Here is a 26699-nt window from a genome sequence, read left to right as displayed (position 1 = left end):
AGTGAACAGAGGTGTACAATCAAATAACATAAAAGACTTTGACATCTCACATGCGTTCCTTGGTGGATTCCCTTAGCAAAATCTGGTATAAGTCATTGGATTCGTCAGGAGAATTCCTAAAATTTTCTAGAAATCTCACTTTCGTAGTAATTCCTTTATGAAAAGTAATGAACTCCCACATTTTTGTCATCAAACAAGGACAACCACATATCAGGCCAAAACAGAAGAAAAAGAAAAGAATTCTTTCAGAAACCAAGAACAGATGAAACATTCTCAGGCAAGAGGCCTGACCATAGCGACTTAATTTGCAATAGCTACGATCACCCCCCCAGCTACGACAAAAATCCCAGGTGAAATGTAAGACGGAAGAATTCATCTTGGCAAAATTTTGGACTAAAATTTTGCCGCGGAAGAGATTGCAGCTGATCTTCTCCTCACTAACCATGTTCGCAAAGAATCTTTGATCTCATTAGATACAAAAGGATACGAACGCCACCTAACATCAGCATCCTCAGCAACCAAACTGATTCTCGAGGAGTGACTTACCAAATAGATGCAGTTCGGAGGCCAATTCATGTCACAGGTTCAACTGAAGTTGCCCCCAAGATTTCACTTCCCACTAGATGCTGGAGACATGAGAACGGTCATATACAGCAACGTTTTCCTGTACCGAAGAGGCGAAGACCCTGTTTAACGCACACAGGCTTATGTTCACACAGACAAACACAGGTGCACCACCAAGAAGACTAACTCTGCAAGGCAACACAAGGCAGATTGATAATATCAAGATGGCATTTGTTTGGATAGCGCTCCAGCCAGAGGAAGGAATTATTTGACAGTAGCTCTTGCTGGCGAGCCAAGAAAATATCCACTCATGCCCATTGCCAAAAAGAACAGGAAAAGAAACAACAACAAACAGAGAATGGCAAAACCTGCGCCCACCACCCATAATTTCAGCTGTTTATGCCACATCTCAAAGAACCTGTTTATCCTGAACATGGCAACGTCAAACTTCAGAGTGCCAAGAGAAGATGGTTTGCAGTTCCCAGCCACCAGTTTACAAGCGATGCTGGAATTACAACATTAGATTTTTTTTTCTTTTTAATTATAATTTATAGAGGATGCTTCACATAAATGGAGGCGGCATTCTAGGAAGACGAACATGGTGCTGATATGGACTTTCATTGCGCCCTTGTCCTCCTCTATCGACATATAACTGCCACAAACTGGTTCTGTTGACAGGATCTGAGGTACCTACACCACCAGGAGGAGGTTGCCCCTGCCCAGCACGATCCATGGTAGAATATGATGGCCACCAAGTGCTTCGGCTGACAGAATCTGAGCCACCAGCAGCACCACTTGCAGCAGCTTGTGTCTGTCCAGATCGGTCCACACCAGCATAAAGCCAATGAACACCTCTATGGACAGAATCGGGACCGCCAGCACTACTACCAGCAGGAGCTTGGCCATGGTGAAATGGTCCCCACCAGTGTGATTCTCCATCAACCGGAACCCAAGGAAATGGAGCAAAACGTTCTCTTTCCCATCCATGACCATGGTTCTGGCGGCTGCCAGAACTCTCGCCATCTTGGCGATTCCTACTAGAAGCAGATACAGTGGAATAGAAGCCACCGTGATCAAGTGGTGCAGCAGCAGCAGCAGCTGTACCTAGATGGGATGTGGGCACTGGGGCTAATGATCGAGGGGCAGACCGTCTACTTGGCATTGGAAACGCACCACGAATAGCGGGAGAAGTTTGTTGGTATGCATGAACACGAGCATGACCACGGGAATTAACAACATAAGGTGGCACCCCTGAAGAAATGACAGAGCTGGCTGCTCTGGAAGATCTACAACATAGCAAGAGTTTTAAAATCAGAAACTTCATTCCAATAACTAATATGCATGAAGATGAAGATATCTCAAGGAGCATTGGCAAAGCACAATCAAGGAAAACAGAAGACTAAAAGAACTTCATTGCAAAAGTCAGTTTAAAACACATGAAAATGAAAGGAAACTTTAAGGACAAGATCATGTTTCATCATCACAGGAAACTGAAGATTAATTCAGTTCTTAAACTTGGCTGGCAGACCCAGTGACTTGTCCAAGTTAATTGGCATGACTTTTCTTCTTGGTCGACCAAGTTGGCTGATGAACTAAGATCAGGCCATGACTTGTATGCCACCCAGTGACTTGCCCCACATATCTGGTCCTGTCAAATTGTCAGTGTGCTGATGAAAGCCAGTGACAAACGAGATGAACGGTTTACAGCTGGGCGACATAGGAAGGCGAAACAGGCAGCAACCTGATTCCTACTCGTGGCTGACTGGTCTGTACATGTGCATCGAGATGTTCTTAGTGCCATTACTAACATTATATATAGGATTTTATCAAGAAAAAGATGAACTTTTAATGATTTGTACATTAACCTAGTCTTATGTTGTTTCCCACCAAGTTACGGAGTACTTTAGCTACTTTAATTCTGTTGATTACTTTTTAAATTTCATTTTCTACATTGAAAATCCTTCTGACCACATCACCGAAGCCAACGTTTTCACAGCTAGACCTCTTTGTGAGATACGCCATGCAATTTTTAATTGGATAGATAATATAATCTCAACAATCGGTTCAGTTGATGCTTCAGATCTTAGTTTGGGGACTCATATCTATGATAGATCTCACTAATTAATGTTTTTAGGTATCAGTTATATGACTCAACGTATCCAACTACTGCTTACATCATGTTAAAGTAAGGATGCAACAGATAAACTTTTAAACGCCACAGAATACATAGGATAGCCATTACCAACATTTGTTATAAATATCTCACATTTGAATTTATACATGTTAGGAATGTAATAAGGTAGATCTACCTCTGGTATGCCAAATAATAGATTTTATCTAGTCGTAACTTGCACAATCTCCCTAGATCCAGCTTCTCAACAAAGTGATAGGTAGAACGGGCATCGTGCATATAAGTAACATGACCTAGACCAAAAGACACCTCCAGTGTCTCATATTCACAGCTTAACTTGGCTGTTGTCTAATTTTGCTGATATAATTGGAGTTGAAATAAGAATATTGTATAGTTTTTTCAGGTAAAGCATTGCTGATTGCCACGACTACTTTCTTCAAGCTCAGGTTTGGAACTTTCTTTTTCCCCCAAATGCCAGTTTCTGCTAATAGTGGACAAAAAATTGTTCAAAGTCCTTCCAAATAGATAATGAACATCTAGAAAATCAGGTAACTAACTGTACATTCACTTATCTAATGGAACTGATGCACATAAAAGTTCGTATAGTCTTAAGCAAAATTCTCAACAAGCATTAACAGGTCCACCACATGGTCTTAGGTAGCATATCCCATAACAAGCCATAAGTCAAGCAGGATGGTTGAATGCAATGTTGCAGGAAAGTGAACAAGCATGTGTTAATGTCCTAAAGACAACTTATGTCAAGATATTGGCATATCCAGGCAGCTGATCAAGTTACACGACCAACACCTCAGCACTCAGACCTAAAATTTGTGCTAAAACGTTTATGAATGGAGCAAAGAGTACGACAACAAACTTACCCGTGGCCGAAAAGAAAAGGGGGCAGGAAAGCTCCAACTCTAGGCAGTCCATCTGAATCAAAACTGCTTCTGCTAGATCGTTGTGTTGCTGCAGTAGGTGCAGAAGCCTGGTCAGAACCCTGCATAAGCCCACTTGTTGGAGAGAATGGTGGAGAATGTGGCTCCCAATTATGATGGAGCTCCGTACCAGGAAAGCCATGAGAAGTAGCAATATCGGCAGGGCCAGAAAGTCCAGCCCAGTGATGATGGAAAGCAGTGACATCAGCTACAGTGTCAGAATTACTGGATGAAGAAGGTTGATGAACTGGCTGAACAAAAGCATGAAGAGCTAGATAGGGGCATGCGTGCGTGGTTGATGAAGCACTTGCATGATCAGCAAAGATGGCATGACGACCAAACAGATCTTGATCTGCATAAGAAAACCTTTAGTTTGCCTGAATCAGGTCTATGGAAAAAGGGAATACCCTAAAGTTAGAAACTCACATGCACTTGAAGAAGGATCAGCATCCCTGCAATATCACAAAAAAATAACATATAAATGCACAAGTTTCTAAAGAACAAAATGGATAATTAATAATGAAATTCAGGATCACTGCATTTAAATTTTACTGTTTAAGTTACTATCATATGGTTAGGACTAGGAAGTAAACAAGTACATTTCTTGCTCATAAATGCTATATGCAAGTTAGTGTGATTAACACACCATCAGGAATGCATGGCCATTAATTTATATAGAGAGAATTTCATCAAAGTAAATGGTTCTGTTGGTTCAGTGTTTGCATGCCAATGTCCATACTCCATATCACATGAAAATATGGTCCTTTTGCCCTATCTCACCTTGAAGTATGTAAAGACAACTTCAGGAGAATCACATTGAAAAGATATAGGGTATTGAAACCAATGAATACTTGGACAAAGCATTCTGTGTGGTTAAGGATCAAATTCCCTCATCTGGTACTGCTGAGTGGAGAACCCGTACGTGAAAATACTTCAGATTTGACACAGATGAAGCATGATGATGAGACTGGCCAAAATGCCCAACCAGAAAAGTAGATTTACCAATTCAACTAAGATGTCTTTTGCAATACAGAAGAGCATATTCAGCAACGGTCATCATCTATTTAGTAACTCTTATATTCTTACAATAAGTACACTGCATCCCAATAAATCAATGTGACCACCCCACCAGGATGACCACCCCACCAGGAACAACAAGTGGAAGCAACAAATAAAGAACCTGAATTGAGGTTATAGCAACAAGGTAAAAACTAAGAAACACCAAATGATACACATAGGAAATTATCATTGATAGGAGGGATCAAAGATGCTCTCGCTGAGAGTCGAGATCATGGTTATAGCATCTGTCCAGGTACTATAGCGGGATGCACTCAGATTTTCAGTGTCACCACTAGTATCTGCCACAAATATACAGTATGATCTATCTACAAAGCTACATTGGATTTACGAGGGAAATTGTTTGCCTAACCACCTTAAGATTGATAAGAGCTGCTAAGGCAGCAAGATTTTAAGTTCAAGTGAGGCCTAAGTCAGCTGAAGACTATTTAGGATTAGAAACTTAGAATTTTTCCTCATATATCAGGACAAGATAAGCTGAATTGTGATTTTTATACATGATAGAACTTATGCATTTCAATAGAAAGCATTCCAAAAGGAAAAGACAGCTTGGTGCACATCGGTGTGAAAAACATGTAACACCAGAAAATCCAATCAATCTATCCATTGACAAGATCTGTCATCGGCTTGACTAGAAAAAATGGATAACAAATTGTAGATTCATTGTTCACAAATCACAAACAGGCCTACAGAGGAAAAGAGAGAAAGAGAGAGGCTTGGTGGCCACAAGAGGGAGTCGGTCAAAATTTCAAACAAAATAAAGCAAGGCCAAGGTCTAGCGAGACAACCCCAATTGCAATACTTGAGCTAGACCAATCCAGACACCTGAATATCCTAGCTTTCTCACTGGGGTTCTAAGGAAAAGAAGACCAGCCATAATTACTCTGTGAAGCTTGGCAGAAGGGCACCCCATGCATAACCAAGACATTGAATGAGATCATAGGAGAGGAAAGAGAAATTGCTTGGTTTTATCCAATGCTCCAGAATATCATCCGGCATCATGACAATCAACAATCTGAGCATCAAGAGTTAAGATATTCACTTCTTTTATATTTGACATAAAGCAAATGCCACACAGAATCTTCCAAATAAGGCATTGTGAAATGTTAGAGCTGATATCATCCTCTTTTAGTTCATGTACGTAATTTCCTTCTTTGCTTGACGAAATAAGATCCCAGGAAAGCAACACACGATATTTTCATTTATTACCAACTAAAAGGATTGGACAGCGCATCTAATAAAAGTTATAATCAAAACTATGCATCACATATTTGAAAGCTACAGCCAAAAACACGAACAAAATAAGATGAGTAATAGTCATTCTTCACTGGTCAGGATTCTAGTCAATGAGACGGATAGTGTTCCATCTCCCAACAATTTATTATTGCATTGCTGAAATTCCTTCTTTTTCATGTTTTATTTGATTAGAAAAGAAAGCACGATGAGTTCTGACATGGATACAGCAATTGATTCAAGGATCCAACATTTTTTTGAATATATGATTTGCACAAAGGGGATGGAGCAATGAGTGAAATGGAGAAACCTAGTGACATAGCTTTCAACTGCTAATTACAAGATTAAGAAATGAAAAACATGCTGTTGCCCAACCACATTAAAAGATAAAACTTAGCAATATTTTAAGTTTTGCATAAGACAAGAATCACATGACTACATGACTGCATAAGCTCTCATGCCAACAGTTTACATAATTCAGTTCTTAAATTTCATCCAAATGTTGAAACATGTATCTTATTGATCCAAGCCATTAGCAACCTAAAACAGTTCAAACATGTCTAATTGACAATGCAGCAACAATTTACGGTAGATAACAAACTATATTGCTGCAGTCAACAAAGTTGAGTAAATCCAAGAAATGACATAATAAGTTAATAACATGTAAACCTAAATAACTGACTCAAATGAGCTTACTCAAAGGAGGATGACAGTTGAGTAAATCCACGAAATGGACACCAATGAACACCAAATGGCTGCAAATAGGGAAACAAAAATCATATCAGTTGTGAATGAGATACTGCATATAGTAGCTTAAACTAGATAAAGAAAGTAATTATAAATGTTCTTAGACATTTATTCTTATTATTATCATTATTATTACTGTTATTATTATTATGCCATAACACAAAAAGGCATTTAAAAGCATGAAAATACTAAGCAATCCCTCACCTATAATTTTATAAGAAACAAAAGGACCTCTTCCTTAGCCAAAGAATACATTGCAGACTAAGAAACACTAGCATGGTGGAAAATATTAGTGGAGTCACATGACCCATGGAACAGGAAAAGTGCATCAGGTCTGTTTGGGTCCAAAGTACAGTAACTATTTTTTTCCCTTGTCAAGCTACCAACTCTAACTGAAGCATTTACAAATGGAGAAGTCTTGATAGAGTACCACGGCTTACTCCATTGCTCAAGCATGTGAGTTGCCCACAGAGAACAATTGTCAACACATGATCCAGTTGTACCAATCCAGAAATAATTATGAGCTATGTTGTTGATGTGTCGCCTACAAGTGCGCCTAGGTGCTATACCACCTGCATCACCCACTTAGGCAATGCAAGGTGTGTTGTGCGCTTATTGTACTGATTTTCAGTTTCTTGAATCTTCAAAGTCAATGCTATAGACTTTATATTTTGTCATCAATATACAAATATAATAAGTCATATAACATTGACTGCTAATGGAGCATTGTTATATGATGACTATATCACTATTAGATTATTAGTCATATCATATAACTTAATAATCAATAGCTTAATATATATAATAGTTGTTTTCCACACTTTTTAACATATATAATAAGTTATATATGACAATCTGATATACTACGTAATAAAAAAAAAAAAAACCCTACCCCACACAAAAACTTGCATGAAATTTCAGGAAAAGAAAAGATCTGGATCCACCTTGGTTCAAACACCCTATGGAGATGATGCGTCTGCAGTGCAGAAGCAACTACAACAACATGAAACCAGTGCAGGTGCAGTTCCCAGCAAGTGAGCCATGAGGCATCTCGGATTGTGTGTTGAGCATGGTCAACAAAGAGTCCAGCATCAGATTTTCCATAACTAAATTCAATCAAACATTTGATCTAGGTTATTATCATCCCTCGTCAGTCATCACCCTCTCATCTTCCTCCTACTATCTTTTTTCTTTTTTTGTCTCTTCTTCATTTTCGCTTCGTTTTCATCTTCCTCCCCCTCCTTCACCTCTTCTCTTCTTCCTCCTTTTCTTCTAGCTCCCTCAGCGGATGGAGGTTTGAATCATGTCAGGTTTTGAGTTCACATTCCATTTAATGGCGATAATAGATTCTAGTTTCTATTCAAACTCTTCTTCCACTTGTTAGTCATTTTGTAAACTATTTTTAACTGACTTCAACGTGTCCGCATTTAATCATTAATGACTAGAAAAAGTGTCAAAGAATAGATATTCATCAGATTTTCTCTGACGAGAAGAAAAAAGAGAGAGATACTCAAGAAATGGAATTATCCAATGCAAAAGAAGGAAGATTCAGGATATATATAAATAAGTACAGTGACTGTCTCAGTTAGACGAACTTACAATTTCAGAGTAACTAAGGTCATAGAGATCCTCATCATGTGTCCAGTCATCCATACCAAAATCCGCAAATGCACGATATCCATTTGCAAAAAGCCATTGACCCTTCTCCACTTTCCTACAATTTGGGCATTGCATTGCTCCTTTTGCATTAAAGGCTGAACCAATACAATCTGCATAATGGTGAAAACATGTGTAAAAAAGGAGGATAAAAACAACACATCACCAGTATGCAACCAAAAGAAAACAGTTCAAGGCTGAACTAACTTGGAGAAATTTAAAGGAAAAATAGCAACCTAAACGTGATGAACAACCCTTAAGTTCATTCCTGAGGACTCAGTGGAGCAGGAAATCTTTATGAAAAATAAGAACCAACAGAAGAAGAAAACAGACCATATTAATATGCACTAGACATTTAGACATACATGCCCACATGTGCACAGGATGCCCCATGGACATGGAACCCCTCACCATGAGGAAGAGTAAATACCTTATAAACAGGCCAGATGATTACACAAATTCTTCCAAACATGTTCTAAGTAGCTGCCTATAGAGGTAGCAATGAACATTTTTTTTTATTGCCTTTCTTACATGTGCTTCCAAGCAAGCAATCTTTATCCGTTTAAATGATAGCATAACAAGGTCAAGCAAGAAATTTAAATCTACCCAATATCTAGCAGCAGGGCAAATGTATTCAGGTACCACAGGAAAACTCACTGCAGAAAAGCTTGACAGCATCCCAATAACTCAAGATAGACAAATATCCAGATGTTTTTATGAAAGATTGCTCTCATTTTAGGCCAAAATACAAGGTAAGAAACACCTCCATGATCTTCAAGCTTCTTACTGCAACTACATCCATTGAACTCCATAAGTTTCTAGCTCATTAGATGGAACCATAAATATTCCTTCAAATATTGTGGAGAGATGATTCAGTCCTTGACTTTGCAGAATAGGTTTGCTGTTGACAAACAAAACCTAAGAATACAACAGCAGCCAAAAGAAACACAACTACTGATTTATTCAAACAGCAGCCTCCAACAGAGGGCAATCTTTTTATACTGTGCATAAGTGAACCTCCAAGGATATTCCAGTTGTTACTTTCATACCCATGAACATGCACATGACTCTTTCGAAAACAAACCACTAAACCTTAGCGAAGGTAGCTTTCAATAAAATGGTCCTAGTCAAACTTCATTGTAGAGTGCATAGCTAGCATCCTTGCAATTAATATATATTCTTAACGATGTACTCTGTGCATTAACTTTATTTTTGACATATCCAGCATCGACATAATGGTTATATAAAAAAGTACAAATACATGTGACTAACATGTATGCTGTACATTGGGATGGCTGTAACTATATGCAATATGCATACACAATATACAAAAGGTATGAATGAGAAAAACAATCAAACACCCTTATTTCTCTCTGTTAGAACTTATCCTTACAACAGAAAGGGATTCACTTCATTAACCATCAATGAAAACTGGGGATCACCACACCCAACTATTCATAGGGTGATTACAGGGTTTTACCCAAAAGACACGAACAGAAACAGAATACAGGAGTCTATCAACTCCTGAACCAATCTTATTGCCCTATCTATTATCCTCAAACCTATATCATATATGCTTTCACCCTTAAGATACTTCATCTTCCGCTATGTCCACTGACAAGTTAAAGATTGATTTATCTACATATGCATAACGATTAAGCCTGGGCAACGGGCCGGACCCGGGCCCGATAGGCCGGCCCGGCGGCGGCCCGGCCCGGCTCGACTCTCGCTCCCCCTCTCTCTCCACTCCACTCCCGACTCCCCGCTCTCCCTCTCCACTCCCGCTCCCCCTCCCTCTCTGCTCCCCCCTCTCCCTCTCCCTCTCCCTCTCTGCTCCCCCCCTCCCCCTCTGCTCCCGCTCCCCCTCTCCCTCTCCCTCTCTGCTCCCGCTCCCCCTCTCCCTCTCTGCTCTCGTTCCCCTCTCCCTCTCTGCTCCTGTTCCTCTCTCCCTCTCCTCTCTCCCTCTCCCTCTCCCCCTCCCTCTCCCTCTCCCCCTCTCTCTCTCCCTCTCCCTCCTCCTCCGTCTCCCTCCCCTTCCTCCTCCATCTCCTCCCCCTCCTCCTCCATCGGACTCTCAGAGCGCGACGGGAGGGCGGGGAAAGGGGCAGGACCCGGTCCGGGCCGGGCTGAGCGGCCCGTCCGATGCCCAGACCTGATAATGATACAAATGGAACAGAATTTCTCTCTCTCTCTCTCTCTCTCTCTATATATATATATATATATATATATATATATATGAAGCCCTGCCTAAAAAAAAGGACCACTGCATTGATGATAGTGACCACACGGAAATTATTGAAAGCTAGAAATTTAAAGAACAGAATGTGATCATGAACACAAAAAAACGAGATTTCAACAAATATATATATATATATATATATATATATATATGAAGACAGATACAAAAACAAGTTCAGTGGGTGTCAAAAACAAAAAGCAAAAATTAAATATTTAAAGAACAAGAACATCATCCCTACTTTACACCCAACCAAAATGTTCACTTCAATAGACAGAAACTATAGCTGTAAACATTCATCCCTTAAGAAAAACTTATTTTAGTACCAGGGTGTAGCCTACAATGACGAACTCCATGGACCACAGAATGAGTAGACTCATAAGGGCATTTTAGTGGCTTTGAAGGAGACATTGAAAACCTCAATTACAAAGAAATCAACCACCAATTCCAATACGCACCTGAGCAGGACTGCCATTCAAGCGAATCAAGAAAAGCATAGGAAGTTAAAAAAAGGAAAATATATGATATTTGAGACACAAGGGGATGTTAAAAATGTCGAACAACAAGCTAAGATCCCATGGGAAATCGAAGAAAAAAAAATCTCTGTTTTAATTGGCAGAATATTGGAAAAAAATAAAATCAAATCTTAGAAAGGACATAAATCATAGCTACAGGGACAACAAGTGGATACCAACAGAAAGGCAAGGAGCAGAAGCGGGGTAACGAGCCTCAATATGAAAATGGGAAGTGAGACACACTTAAGAAAATTTATAAGGAAATAAACAACAAAATAGTAGCAATAATAAAATGAAAAAAAGTAAGCTAAAAGCTAATAGAAATTTAAGTGTGTACTCACAACAATATAATGTCACACATATCCTTTTAGAAAACACACAACCATTAAAAAAGTAACGACAAAATGATGAAGAAATTCAACTAATCAGTGATGAAAATAAATAACTTGAGACGTGACTTTTCCTTTCCATGAGACGAACTTCCTGCAAGTGAGAAGTAGGTTTCTCTAAGCTTACCCTCATTAGGGAAACATCAAGCTTATAGTTTCCAAAACGTGCTTCCCAGAAGCAAGATTCCCCTTTAAGTAAAAGTTTCTGATAACTATGATATAAAACTAAATCACAAAATCGGTTTTTGTTCAAGAGTGAGATCTTATTAGAACTTCCAAATCCAGTTTTTTTACCCAAAAAAATTTCAGAACATCAATAGTAGAGTAAGATATTGTCTTGTATTTCTTCACCTTTCTTTGAGATGATATTGAAATGAAATCCATGAGGGGAAGTTAGAATGAAGTTTGCAGCATAAGCACAAATAGAAGCAAGCACTCACCAACTGAAACAGCGAGAACAGAAAATATTGATTATAGACAGTTTATGAGAAGAACTTCCTATAGCCTTCAAGTAGAATAAAGACAAAAACACAACAACGATGTCAAATACTGAAGTAGGCTTCTGCAGGACTGCAGAGATTAGCAGAACTATAATATCTTCATTTATTTGGTGGTAATGGAGGTGGCTGTTATATTGATCTTTGGAAGTGCAGGTTTTCTAACATTAGCCTAAAATGTCTATAAATCTAGCCGTTTGAAAACATACTAATTAGCGATCATTTACTGCCAATTTCCAATAACTCACAAGGGGTAGCTCAAAATCTTCAATGGGGAGAAAGGGGGAGATACAGAAAACAGGACATCAGAGGCCAAACATGGAATTATACATGACCATGCAATATAGAAGTGCTGAAAAGAAGGATTGAGACCACAAAACTTTTCATGTTCTAACAGGGTGTTTGTCAAAGCATAGGTACCATGAATTTTTAATCAAGGAAAAACCTATAAATATGTTCTCACAGCCTACGGTAAGTTTGTGTTAGTTCGAGCCAATAGTCTCAGTTTCACAAAGAAAAACCCCAACAACAATGAACTGTTACAACTGTAAAAGCATTTCGAAGGAACTGAGGAAGCCGATAGAAGGGCCAAGGTTAGTTAAAATAAAAACCCAAACAATGCTCAAGTTGGACATAGACACATGGCTGATGGAAGAAGGTTTACCACACACTAGCGGCCCTGATGCAAGAGAATATGATTGCTTTATATACAGAATTTTCATTCTTGATCAATGTCCTTAGGAAGTGCTGCTTAACCAACACACAAATGAATTTTCTTAGCATCAGATACAGCCTTAACTTGAAATTGACAAGATATTTATGAATACCTACATTACTAATACAGCCAATTCATTGTTTGGGTAACTTATTACAGAACCGTGTCATGATCCCAGAATAATGTTAAGGCATTTGAGACCATTAACAACTCTGCTGGACGGGCTAGAGGTGTGCGTGCTGGTGCACGTGTTGGCATGATTCTCATATTCCAGCTTATTGAATTAAATTATCAGCAAGGTGGACAAACGATGTTCCGTACAACAAAATCCATCGACTATGATGTTTGTGGAATTCCAGACGAGACAACCAGATGAAAATTCCATCATGGGGCAATAGTGTTTTGCTTTCCAGCGTATTCCAGCATAATAAATAAGCTAACCAAGAACTGCAAAAATATAGACATTATAACGGATAAAAAATATTGAATTCCCGGAATGCAAGGGCTGTAACTTTCCCAGTGTACTACCAAAAAATATAAGCGACAGATGCCCACAAAGGGAAATGCAACTCAAGTTGATGCCATCCACATCTCAGAGAAAAGAAGACCGCCTCAAAATACCATCTTAGGCAGATCCCATGTCCCCAAAAAACGAATAGCCAGCAAGAATGGAATTTTCTCCGGTACCAACTTGTTATGTCGCAAGTAGCGGCCACGGATCACAAAAATAACGTCGTGGCACATCCATGGACGATCACGAGCTCAATAACTCGGAATTGAGAGCGAGTTCAATTCCCCCGTAATTGAGATCGACAAAAGGTCCCTTGGATCCATCAGATGACTTAAGTCCTACTCGTCCAAACAAAGAATCATCAAGTCACACAACATGCACCACCAACAACATCAGATTATTTAGAAAAATTCTCACACACAGACGAAAATTTTCGCCGCATCAAAGGCCAAAAACCCCTACAAAGTTTCCAAGAAACCTAAACAAGAAAAGAGAGAAAATGAACATAATTACCCAAATGGAACTGGTGCCCGCATTGTAGCCTTGCAGTGGACCGATCCCCGCTGTCCGCCACGACCTCCAAGCAAATCGAACACGAGATCGCCGCTCCTCCGGCGTTGAACGGCGTCCCCCCTTTCTGATCCTCCACCTCCCCGCTCCCCATGATCCGAGCTCCCCACCACTGCCCTCCTCACCTCCGCAGGAGACCCTATCTCCCCGAAAAATCTCGACAAGCCCTAATCAGAAGCCAACCTTCTCGTCGTCCAACCAAGCATCATCCGCACCAGACCAGCGACGACGAAACCAAGACAGGACCAAATAGCCGGAACTAAAGAAAACAAAAAAGGGAAAAAAAAAACCGATCCTACCCCAAATTCCTCCCTCTGCGCTCTGAAATTCGAGGGAGGAAGACGGGATGGGGTCGGATGCAACTGAACATCGATCGATCCACCGAATGAGAGACGGAGAGAGGAAGAGGGGGAGAGAGAGAGAGAACGGGAGAGAGAGAGAGAGAGATAGATTTTCCTTTTTTTTTTCTTAATTTGAATTTATTTTCTTACCGGAGAGCGAAGAAATTCTCGAGGAGAAAAATCTCGACCGCAACCTGACCCGCTTTCCCCGCCTTCCGAACACACAGTATCCGCCGAATCCTGCCAGCCGTCCATCTCCACACGATCGACGGTCCAGAATCGCTCCTTGTGGATTTTTCCCGGACACGTCCTCCTCTTGTCGGATATTGACAAACTCGTCTCTCCCCTCTCGTAATTGGAGTTTTCCCATTTTCACTCATTTTTCTAATTTTTAAAAATGTTGTTATTTTTTTCTATTTTTTCTTAGTAACCGTCCCGAAACTGTCGAACAAAAAGTCCGATAATCTTTTTAGCTAATTTTTCGTGTAATTCAATATCGTATTTGATGGTATTTATAAAAAGTGTGGCCTTTATTAAGAAAATTGTAAAAAAACATTTCAGGTTTTTAAATTATAAGCAAATATAGGCATTTCCCAATTCTTTTTTTTTTCTTACATTTACGCTTTAAGACAGGATCTCGGTAGTTGTTGTCTAAAGTTTCTAACGATGTAAAGTTAGTTCTCTATAATTAGGGGGAATTTTAATTTTTTGAGCATTTTTATTGCATTCTCCAAAAAAGACAGTTCATCCTTTATTGTATCTTTTATTAAAAAGTATATTTTGAAACATGGGAAAAAAAAAAAACTCTCATGATATTCATTATTAACTTCTTAAGTTAAATAATTTCCACGTGTAAAATATTTCCTCTTAACTTAAGGGTAGCAACGTAACTTTCGAAAATAACATAATAAATTCTAAACGTGTATTGCGCTTTTTCCAACGCATGACATCAATTTAAAGCTTTGTTATTTTGAGAAATTTAAAATTGTTTTTCTTTCGACTTTTATATTCAACGACAGCTTATCTTAGATGTGTTCACTTACGACAAGATATAATCGGGAAAAAAAATTACTTTATTTTAACGAAAAAATTGCCTTATATATTGAATTTTTCTAGACTTAGATTGAAAAAATAATGTTAGTCAAAGAGACGTAGTAGGGTGTGTTTGGATAGCCGTAGATCCGATGCTATCAAACATGGAAAACTCCAAGGTAGTTTTGCCTATGGAGTGGGCTGTTTATGATCAATTGATGAATGAATACCCATGTTCAACGGGCAAGAGTGACATTCATCTCAAATGGAAACGAGTCGAGTTTAATTTGCTAAACTAGTTAAACGAGTCAAGTTCAAGCTCGACTTTGTGTAGTCAACTTGAGTTTGAGCAAAGCTCAAGCTCGAGCAATTGTAGTCGAGTCAAGCTCGACTTTGTAAAGCTCGGGCCCGACTCGGCTGGGCTCGTGTGCTAGTCATATTGTTCAGAGGCCGGCCTACACATGCCCAGTCGGATTTAATGGTCGGTGCTCGATGCTTGGATGGTAAAATGTCCAAAATGTTCAGGAGATTAAAAAGGCTAAAACCCTGCGTATGGACAAAGATGGAAAAGTGAAAAAAAAAAAAAGCCTTCAATTTCTTTTTGAGAATGACGAAAAAGCCCCTCACAGTGTTCATGACATGAGGGGCTTATATGAATCAACCACCGTGATCGACTCGAGCATCGACCGTGCTCTATACGGAATTGGTCATTAGCCATCCATTCAACATTTAAACATCACTAAGCTTCACCTACTCTTTTAAAAAAAGCTTGTGTTTATACATTTAAAAAGAAACAAGGATAGAGTTAGGCTCTTTTTTTTTTTGGCAATTATTAGCAGAAGTGATTTGGACTAATACATCTGAAAATGATATTTTTCAGTTTTTTAGCGCTAATGCCAAATGCCAAGCCTTTTGATAGAGATTCTCTTTCTTTTTATCTCCTTTTTTTTCTCCAATTATATATATATATATATACATATATATTATTAGCAGAAGTGATTTTGACTAATACATTTGAAAATGATAGTTTTTTGTTTTTAGGGCTAATGCCAAATGTCAAGCCTTTTGATAGAGATTATCTTTCTTTTTATCTTTTTTTTTCTCGTGTTATATATATATATATATATATATATATATATATATATATATATATATATATATATATATATATATATATATATATATATATATATATATATATATATATATATATATATATATATATATATATATATATATATATATATATATATATATATATATATATATATATATATATATATATATATATATATATATATATATATCACGAACTTAAGATTTCTAACACTTTTTGCTTTTATATATATATATATAGAAATCTTAAGTTCGTGATATATATATATATATATCTATCAAAAGGCTTGACATTTGGGATTAGCCCTAAAAACAAAAAACTATCATTTTCAAATGTATTAGTCAAAATCACTTCTGCTAATAATATATATATATATATATATATATATATATAATTGGAGAAAAAAAAGAGATAAAAATAAAGAGAATCTCTATAAAAAGTGTTATATATATATATACATTAGATTAGTGAGGGCCGATTCTAATGACATCGATGCTAATTCCAAAGCAGATATAAACCCCACTAACTTTTTAATACAAGGAATCGTCTCATCAAATTTTTGAATAAATTTTATGTCGTGTTAGGTAGTGACATAAACGAACCTGCTATATTTGATTACCAAATTGGTTTTGAATCTACTTATTTGGATTTAATAGTGAACCCTGCATTTAATTACTAATCTGATTCAAACCTAATGCAATTTAGTAACTGAACCGGAATCTAATACTCAACTGAAATCCCATAACGACCTGACCGGTTACATGATGCAAATGTTGATCAGATCATGTGATAGTTGGATCTGAATTCAGATTCGATAACGACAAACCAAATCTGGTTGAACTCCAAAAAGGCCAGACCCGACCCGAATCCCAGCCATTTATGGGCCCCCTAATGGAGTCACATGAAGTAGGCATGTGCTGGAAAGAACAAGTTAGGTTAGGCAACCACTAGAGTTAGGTTCACCATAAAATGAATATTGTTTTCACTAACTCTAGTTCGAGTTAGATATACTCTTACTAGTTTATACCAAACGACATATTTTTGCTTTCGGACTCTTGATCTCCTTCAACTTGAAGGTCTTTAAGCAGGGAAGGAGCCAGAAGTTTTATTTTTCAAAAAAATTATATAAAACAAGTAAAATTTTCTAAAATTTACATGTAAATTATTTTTTTTTATAAAAATGAGTCAATGCCCCCATGCGAACCCTCATTGGCTCCGCCCCAGCCTTTAAGTCAAGCCCGGTATGACCAACTAGTGGGTGATCCCCGGTGGCAAAGCCAAAAAATTTGTTCAAAGTTTATATTTCAAAATTTAAGGAGCATCAAATGTAAAAAACTGAAAATTAATGAAGTTTATATGTATAGATAAAATAAATCTTGTGGCTCGTGATGCTCGATGAGCCGAGGCCCCCCCTTAAGAGTGAACACGAGTCGAGCCCGAGTTCAGCCATCTCAAACTCGGCTCGACTAATGAAACCTCGAACTCGACTGAGCTCTAGTTCAAGAATAGATCGACGGAAGCAACTCGAGCTCGACTCGACAGTTAAGTGTTGAGCTATAGTTCAACTGGATTAAGGCTCAACAAACTCGTAAACTCGTTTGAATATATCGACTTGATTAAGACTCGACAAACTCGATTAAAGTTTGAGCTCGAAACTCAACTCGATTATTTAAACAAGTAGACTCATAAACTCGAGCTCGACTCGTTAAACAAATGACTCGCCTTGAACTCGTTCACGAGCCGAACTTTAACGAGTCGAAGTAGCTCAACTCGTTGTTCTTCCCCCTCTTCCCCTTTGTCTTAGAGTCGAGGGCTAGTTCGACTTGTATTAGGCTCGAGCCAATGCACCAATGCTCTCTGGGTCAAACCCAATTGGTCCATCAACGAGTTGCACATCGTGGGGACTGTGGGACCCACAATCATTTGGGTTGTTTAGATGGGGGCCTCACTAGAGCCAGCCCTACTTGAATCAACCATGTGCGCCAGCCAATTGAAAGTATCCACGTGTCATTGTGGGGGACACGTGGATGCTTCTGATAGGGCCGAAAACTCGCACGAGTATTAGGCCTGACCTTCAACTCGGCGTTTATTGAAAATAAACGCAAATTTCCATAAATTTGTAAATTCTAATTGAAAATAAAAGCAAATATCATTAAATTTGTAAATTTTATTCACCTTTTTGCCAATTGATGTATTTTAAAAATTTTATATTGTGTAATATTTTTCATATTCTATTTTTATCCTTATAGGAGGCATTCCATTTAAATGATTGGCCATTTTAGTCATTTTTTCATAAATGAAATGCAAGTGCTTGTTAGGGGCCATAGCTCGAGTGATCCCATTTGACCTTGTTTTGAATTTTATTTTAGATCCTTTTTAAATAATTTTTTTTATTTTTCTTTTCTTTTTTTTAGGAATGATAAAATGTAAGAGGGGGTCGCATGGGCTTTGGCCCCACCTCAAAATAAAAAAATAAAAAAGTTTGTATTTAAATTTTAAAAAATTTTATTTGTCTTATATAAAAATTTTGAAAAAAAAATATTTCTACCTTGAATAATTTAGATGCATTGGGAATCAACTCTAGTCGAATTTGATAAAAAAAAAAAAAAAAAACCATAATCTCAAAACCGTATGTTAGTTACCCACGGAATAAGGATTAATAATTTGCCAAAAAAAATAATGTATCCTGAAAATACTTCCTAGTTCCTACATACACTTATAATATTTTTATGTGATTTAAAATAATTAGCGATGTCACTTTAATGGGGTGTTTGGTTTGAAGGCATTATAGTTCTGACTGAATTCACTCGTTTCTGGATGCTTACGGTATGAGTTCTGTATCAAATTTTCATGCTTCTCAGTCCGTTCGATTTTATGTGCTGCATGTCTTCTTCCTGTTCTTCGTGTTGATGCGAATCACATTGGGTTCGCAACGTTCGTTCTTCTCCTTTCATGATTCGACACGTCAATTCTCTGAGAATCCAACAAACGGGATGTTTTGGGGTCGATTCTACACACTGCCAATCTCCCTCTTGTGCTTTTCGAAAACCAGTCGATTCACAGTTCAATCAAAATTGTTACGGATTTGACGATTCCTACACTGACTTGCGATTTCCTGCAGCCGAAGTCTCTTGATTGAATGCGATCCATGGCCTTGGCTCATGCATTAGACTCGGTTGAGCACCAACCCCTGCTGCTGTTGCGTGATTCCTCGTATTCAAGGATACTTCTTTCTCTGTATTTTGTGAAGAAAATGCTCTAACATGTTTGCTTATGTCCATAACGTGGTGGACATATGGAACAGAATTTCGTCATTTACCCCAGCCTTTCTCGTCTGTTCATAAACTACTGTTGTTTTTTGAGTTTGGTCATATAATTGCAGGAGATGAGCTCCTTTCTGATTCATCCTCACACACAGAAATTGCTAATGGCATGCTATGGGAGGTAGAAGGAAAGGTTAGCACCATACCCTTTTGATTCTTATTCTACATAAGCTGATTTGGCCGGATTGTTTGATTTACTTCTTTGTTGCTTGGTCGTAAGAAGCTTTTGTTGTATTGCGTAATGGAAGGGATTTCAAATTTGTTTTCTAGATAAACATCATTTATATTTCAAAAGGTCTTCATCGATCATACTCTTTGGATTTATAACCTTGTTCTCTATGTCATATTTCAAAGAATTTGATGAATCCTCTCCCTGAGCTTTGCAATTTTCTCGTGATTTCTACGTTTTGTCAGTGGGTTGTTCAAGGAACAATTGACGTAGATATTGGTGCGAACCCATCTGCCGAGGGTGCTGATGAAGACGATGTAAGATCATTTGGTGGGCCGGTATATGTCTATGAGGAATTTCAGACATTATAGCTGTCTTAATGTAAATATCTGCTTAAGTGATTGCATTTCGGGATATTACGTCATTTTAGATGGTATAGGGTAATTTTGAAATGTATAGATACCAGTACGGAATTACGGACTCTTTGATGGGTAGAATCCGTAATTGTCCTTATTATAAAAATGGTAGTGGTCCCTGAAGTCGTGCAATGGTTGCCTGAAACATTGGTTTCTAGGGTTTTCCTCTTCCCCATCTGAGAGAGACCTCAAGCGCGCCGCACGTACCCTGGAAGACCCTGCTGCGATCTTCTCGTGCACCATATCAGATGGATTCAGGTACGCTTCCGCTTCAGTTTAAGGTTTCGTTTATTTCAATGATTTAGCATGAGCATGATCCTGTTTAGGGTATATACGTTTGGTTTTGTATATGCGTTATGGGGAGAAATCCCAACATTTGGTATCAGACCCTTTGTTCTTCGATAAATCGTTGATTTTTGGATGATTTTGTGCGTCGTTTCCCGTTCGGATGTTCCTTGTTTGGTTCTTCGGCTGCAAGTTTTTCAAAATAAAAAAAAAAAAAATTGTGTTGAGGGCGTGCGACGGAAGCTGTCGGGCTTCCGTTGCAGCCATGAGGAGGATCGTAGAAGGGGACGACAGAATCGGGGGCGTTTGTCGCCGTTGGGCGATGGCGGGCCTCCGGCCGTTGGGGCGCGTCGCTGCCTACGGCCACCCACGCCGTGGGTGGCCTGTCGGTGCCCTCGGCGTTTCCTTCGCAGCCATGAAAGAAGAAAACAAGAGGAAGGGAAAAGGCGAAGGCAGGGAGAGGTGATGGCCGGCAGAGGGCGACCGCCGGCGACTAAGCTGTCGCCGGACGGGCCCGTGCGACCCGCCGCCATCCACCCACAGTCACCAGCGACCCCCCGATGGCCTCCTCGCCGCTTCAGCAACCGCCCAAATCCAGGAAAAGGGGCGGAAATCAGAAGGTGAAAACCGGTCGGAAACGGCCGGTTTTCGGTAGGAGACGGCCGGCCATCGCGGCGGGCGACGGCCGGCCGTCCAGGCGGCACCTGCCGGCGGCCACCCACGAAGTTGGGTGGCCTGCCGGTGGATGACCATCGCCCGCGACGCTCGGGCGGTCGAGCTGTGTCGGACCGGGTCGGGTCTAGACAGACTCGATCCGAATCCATCGTGATTTTAAAAAAAAAAAAAAAAATTTTGCCGCCTCGCGCCCGAGCCCCTGCGTTTGATTTTTCGGACCGGGTCGGGTCCTATCGGACCCGACCCATATCCATTTGGTTTAAGTAAATCGGTTCCTTTTTTTTAAACCGGTTTTGGAAAAGACCAGAACCGGTTCATTCGGTTTCAGACCGGTTCAACACGATTCAGAACCGATTCGGTCCGATTCAGACCGGTTCGGACCTTTTAGATCCGATTCGGACCATTTTAGGACCGATTCATTCAGTTTTAAAACCGATTCGGATCCTTTTCAGAACGGTTCAGTTGTTTTCAGACCGATTCAGTTCATTTTCAGACCGGTTCACTTGATATTTAGACCGATTCAGGGCTTTTCAGACTGGTTCATTGAATTTTGGAACCGTTTTTTGGGCCAATTTTAACCGGTTCAGTGGGTTTTAGAACCGATACAGTCTATTTTTGACCGGTACGTCTAATTTTTAGACTGGTTAAGCCCTATGTAGGGGTATGTGGGTGTTCTAATTGTGGTTTAAGAACGATACGGGTCATTTTAAAGCCGATTCAGTAGTTCTTGACCCTCTTAAGCACGATTATGATACCGGTTTATAAATTTTGGACTCTTTTGGGCCCATTTCATTGAATCATTTTGGTTTTGGATTTAATGTAGGGCATACGTGTATGGTAATTTGGTTTATACATCAGGTTTTGGATTCAATGAATGACAAATTTTGTATATAAATTTTAATTCATGTATCATGTTTTGCATGTTTTAAATTTATGAGTGTACTTTAGATGAATGTTTGGAATGTGAATTTGAACTTTGGCCATGTCTGTTGTTTTAAATGAGTAAGTTTATATTTTATGTCACCAAAGTGACCTCTGTTGTACGAATTTGCTTGTTTTAAACATTAGATGATAGTATACTTGATCCATACGGACAATGATCAGCCCAAAGGAGGATTGTTGTTTGGTCAGGTTTAAGTATACATGGCAATGAATATATGATAATTTTTAAGGTTTCCATGTGAATAGCGAGTCAATCCAAAGATAGGCTCGTTGTTTGACAGGGTTAATTATTTATATTCATTGTTGACCAAGAATACCACTTGCAGTTAGTATTTCAATCCAAAGATTGGATATTAACGTTGCACCGGTACCTTGTGATGGGATTTAGGTCATTGTATTTAAATTCATTTATATTTGTTATTTCATCTTTGTACATGTATTGATTATGAGCATGCTTTGGTTTGTTCTTTGTACAGTGAGTTCTGCTTATATGATATTTGTAAATTTTGAGTACTATTCCTGAGTTAAATGATTCGATTTTTTCAAGTAAGAAAAGAAAGACTGTTAAGGAAATTGCAGTTGACCAATCATCCGTTAAGAAACAGAAGAAGCATAAGGAAGGCCTATTAGGCTGCTTCTTTTGCAAGGGTGAAAGTCATATGAAGGGGGATTATACTAAATATCACGTATGGCGTAAAAAGAATGGTACACTTCTCACTTTGGTTTGTTCTAAGGTTAATTTAACTTCAGTACCCAAAAACACTTGGTGGGTAGATTCAGGTACTACTACTCACATAAGTGTCTCTATGCAAGACAACCTAAATTGTCGAACGCCAATTGATGCTGAAAGATTCATCTATGTGGGCGATGACAAGAAGGCGAAGGTTGAAGCCATAGCAGATTTTCGGTTATTGTTAAAGACTGGTTGCTATTTGAATTTGACAGAAACTTATGTGGTACCGTCTCTTAGACGGAATTTGGTTTCTTATTTCCTCATTGGACAAATTCGGTTATTATTGTTCATTTGGAGGAAGTAAACTTAAGTTGTTTCTGTACTCAAATTTGATTGTCACTGGTTCTTTGTCTAGTAGCGATAATCTTTATTTGATAGATACGATTGCTTCATATAATGAAACCTTGCATGTTACGTTTAGTGGTACTAAAAGAAATTGGCCAAAGAGAATTCTGCTATGTTATGGCATTGGCGCTTAGGACATATCTCTGAAAAAAGAATATAAAGGCTTATGTCAAAAGGAATTCTTAAGTCCCTTGATTTTGCAGACTTTAATGTTTACATTGAATGTATAAAGGAAAAATGAACAAACACTAAGGGGTTATAAGTTTTATAATCCATTCAGTAAGTCTTTCTTTGAAAAGAGAAATGCCCATTTCTTTGAGGATATTGAGTTTGGGGATGTGATCAGGTTAGAAGCATTGCCTTTGAAGAGGGACCTGAGTCCACTCTATTCAGAAGAAGGCAATGATGTCGATCTTCATACTGAAGAACAAACTCAACAATCTCAAGAAAATCAAGTAGAGGTGCCACTGAGGAGATCCAATAGAGAGAGGAGAAATACAATTTCAAATGATTTTGTCTATCTCCAAGAACATGATGTTGATATGGGCTTAATGGAGGATGATCATATCAACCTCCAGCAAGCAATAAAGAGTTCTAAATCTCTTGAGTGAATGAGGAAATAAAGTCCATGATGGATAATGACGTATGGGAAGTTGTTCCCTTGCCTGAAGGTGTGAAACTCATTGGTTGTAAATGGATATTTAAAACCAAGAGGGATTCATTAGGTAACATCGAAAGATATAAAGTACATCTTGTCGCTAAGGGCTTTACTCAAAAGAAAGACATTGATTATACATAGACTTTCTCTCCAATTTCGTTGAAAGACTCTTTCAGGACTATAATGGCACTTGTAGCTCATTTTGACTTAGAGCTGCATTAGATGGATGTTAAGACAGCGTTTCTAAATGGAGACATTGATGAAACGATATATATGGTGCAACCAGAAAACTTTGTTTCAGGAAATGCAAAGAAAATGGTTTGCAAACTCAAGAAATCCATCTATGGGCTAAAGCAAGCTTTCCGTCAGTGGTATTACAAGTTTTATCAAGTTATAGTTTCATTTGGTTTCGAAACTAATATGATTGATGAATGTGTATACCAAAACTTCAGTAGGAGCAAATTTATCTTTCTGATTTTATATGTCAATGATATATTGCTGAATAGTAATGATGTGGGCATATTGCATGAAACTAAGAATTTTTATCAACACAATTTGACATGAAGGATCTTGGTTGTGCATCTTTTGTATTGGGGATCCAAATATTTCGAGATCATTCTCGGGGTATTCTTGGATTATCACAAAAGGGCCTACATTGATAAGGTGCTTCAGTGATTTGACATGAAAGATTGTAAACCAAGAGATACTCTAGTTGCTAAAGGAGATAAGTTTAGTCTCAAACAGTGCCCTAAAAGTGAAATCGAATCTAAGGAAATGAAAAGAATTCTCTATTCGTTTGTTGTGGGAAGCCTTATGTATGCTCAGGTTTGTACTCGTCCGGATATTGCATTTATCGTTGCAATGTTAGGCAGACACTTAAGTGATCCTGGTATGGATTATTGAGAAGCAGCCAAAAAGAGTTTTGAGGTGCTTACAAAGAACATAAGATTTTATGCTCACATACAGGAAGTCAGACCAGTGGGAGATCATTGGGTATTCAGATTCTGACTTTGCTGGGTGCCAAGATAATGACATCCAATCAGGTTTTGTAATTGCAGAATTTTGTCACGAGGCTGTGCATTTTGTATGGTATAGAAAAACCACTAAGGTTGTTGTGTGACAATAATTCAGCAGTCATGTACTCTTATAATAGCTACAGTTTGTCAAAGTCAAAGCACATCGACATTAAGTTTTTGGGTTGTTAAAGAGAGGATACAGAATGGTCAGGTATCTTTAGAGCATATTGGGACAAACTCTATGATTTGCGGATCTGCATGCCAAGGGTTTGACACATAAGGTCTTTCACGAACATGTTGTTCGTATGGGAATGTTATCCTTGGATGATGTGCTGGTTTAGTGGGAGTTTGTATTTTGTTTGCTCTAATGTATGGACACATATTCAGTTTTCTGCAGAATAAAGTTTAAAGTTTTTTGGTTCCATTCTGTGTTTATGTTTTGATCTCCATAATGTTTTAAAGTTGGACCAGTTGAGAATAGACATGTTGTAATCACATTGCATGTAATTCTCATGCTATACATCCATATCAGATCTATGTCATTGATTATGTTAACATTTGTGATCATTGAAGGTTTAGTTAATTTTATTATAGTGAAAGCCGCTTTGGTTCTGTGTTGATATGGTCATGGACGAGATTGGTGAAAATGACGTTTATAAGATAGCAATTATGAGTTCCTAAGGTTTTATGTAATGTCTGAATGTATTAAGACATATTTGGCCCAAGTGGGAGATTGAAAGATCATTTGGTGGGCCGGCATATGTCTATGAGGAATTTCAGACATTATGGCTGTCTTAATGTAAATATCCGCTTAAGTGATTGTATTTCGGGATATTACGTCATTTTAGATGGTATGGGGTAATTTTGAAATGTATAGATACCAGTACGGAATTACAGACTCTTTGATGGGTGGAATCCGTAATTGTCCTTATTATAAAAATGGTAGTGGTCCCTGGGGTCGTGCAATGGTTGCCTGAAACATTGGTTTCTAGGGTTTTCCTCTTCCCCATCTGAGAGAGACCTCAAGCGCGCCGCACGTACCCTGGAAGACCCTGCTGCGATCTTCCCGTGCACCATATCAGATGGATTCAGGTACGCTTCTGCTTCAGTTTAAGGTTTCGTTTATTTCAATGATTTAGCATGAGCATGATCCTGTTTAGGGTATATACGTTTGGTTTTGTATATGCGTTATGGGGAGAAATCCCAACAGACGAAGGTGTTGACGATCAAGCAGTTTGTGACTTATATGAAGCGTCACATTAAGGCATTTACTCCCAAGTTGGATGAGGAGAAGCAGGAACTATTCAAGAAACACATTGAAGAAGCTACCAAATTTCTCCTCTCTAAGCTTAAGACCTTCAGCTGTGAGTGTCTGGCTTTGAGCTGGATGGGCGCTTTTGATACTGATGTCGTTGCATTGAATTAGCATACCTTCAGGCTCACAGGTTCACTTCTGGTTGTTGCAAGCAAACAATTTTGATGTAGATCAAGATCTGAATGTGATTTTCAGATGTTTTACTTGGGTAAAGGTGCTGGGGTTTCCTCGATTTGATACAAGAAAATCTGCTTGGAGTGTGTATTGGAAGAAAGAGAACAAGAACAACTTCTTGATTGGGCTTGCTTGACTTCAAACATTTTCACTTCACTACTTGTATCTGTGCGTGTGCATGTGTTTCTTAATGATGTCCATAAGCTACTGTCTTCTTTTCTGCTACAGTAACAATATTATCTGCAGCTCTGCTTAAATTTTAATGTTGGTGAATCTATTGTTGCTATTCTAGAATGCAATGTGTCTGATACAGACGGATGCACGATGGTGATTATAAAACTGTATTACTTCCCCTATGGCATCGGTTTTCCTTGTGGTACTT

General features: G+C 38.6%; 2 protein-coding genes across 3 annotated transcripts; one reads left to right on the top strand and one right to left on the bottom strand.

The window, feature by feature from the left end:
• Positions 1–772: 772 nt before the first annotated feature.
• Positions 773–14253, bottom strand: LOC116255044 (E3 ubiquitin-protein ligase RFI2). Of its 2 annotated transcripts, XM_031630766.2 has the most exons (7): positions 13720–14253; positions 8287–8456; positions 6637–6695; positions 4057–4082; positions 3761–3982; positions 3574–3661; positions 773–1850 (listed from the first exon to the last, which is right to left on the bottom strand). In XM_031630766.2, the coding sequence occupies exons 1-7, from the start codon at positions 13868–13870 to the stop codon at positions 1127–1129; spliced, it is 1440 nt and encodes a 479-aa protein (XP_031486626.1). In that variant the 5' UTR covers positions 13871–14253; the 3' UTR covers positions 773–1126. The 2 variants fall into 2 exon arrangements, with proteins under 2 accessions (XP_031486626.1, XP_031486625.1); XM_031630765.2 differs by having other exon boundaries at positions 3574–3982; positions 13720–14252.
• A 5286-nt stretch (positions 14254–19539) lies between these two features.
• Positions 19540–26254, top strand: LOC116255274 (translationally-controlled tumor protein homolog). Its single transcript, XM_050078100.1, has 3 exons — positions 19540–19722; positions 20004–20096; positions 26039–26254. The coding sequence occupies exons 1-3, from the start codon at positions 19540–19542 to the stop codon at positions 26252–26254; spliced, it is 492 nt and encodes a 163-aa protein (XP_049934057.1).
• Positions 26255–26699: the final 445 nt, after the last annotated feature.

The sequence above is a fragment of the Nymphaea colorata genome, chromosome 5, assembly GCF_008831285.2.
Source record: "Nymphaea colorata isolate Beijing-Zhang1983 chromosome 5, ASM883128v2, whole genome shotgun sequence".
In the NCBI taxonomy this organism is placed as follows: Eukaryota; Viridiplantae; Streptophyta; class Magnoliopsida; order Nymphaeales; family Nymphaeaceae; genus Nymphaea; species Nymphaea colorata.
The sequence above is the reverse complement of the archived record's forward strand: the minus strand, read 5'-3'. Positions and strand labels throughout refer to the sequence as shown.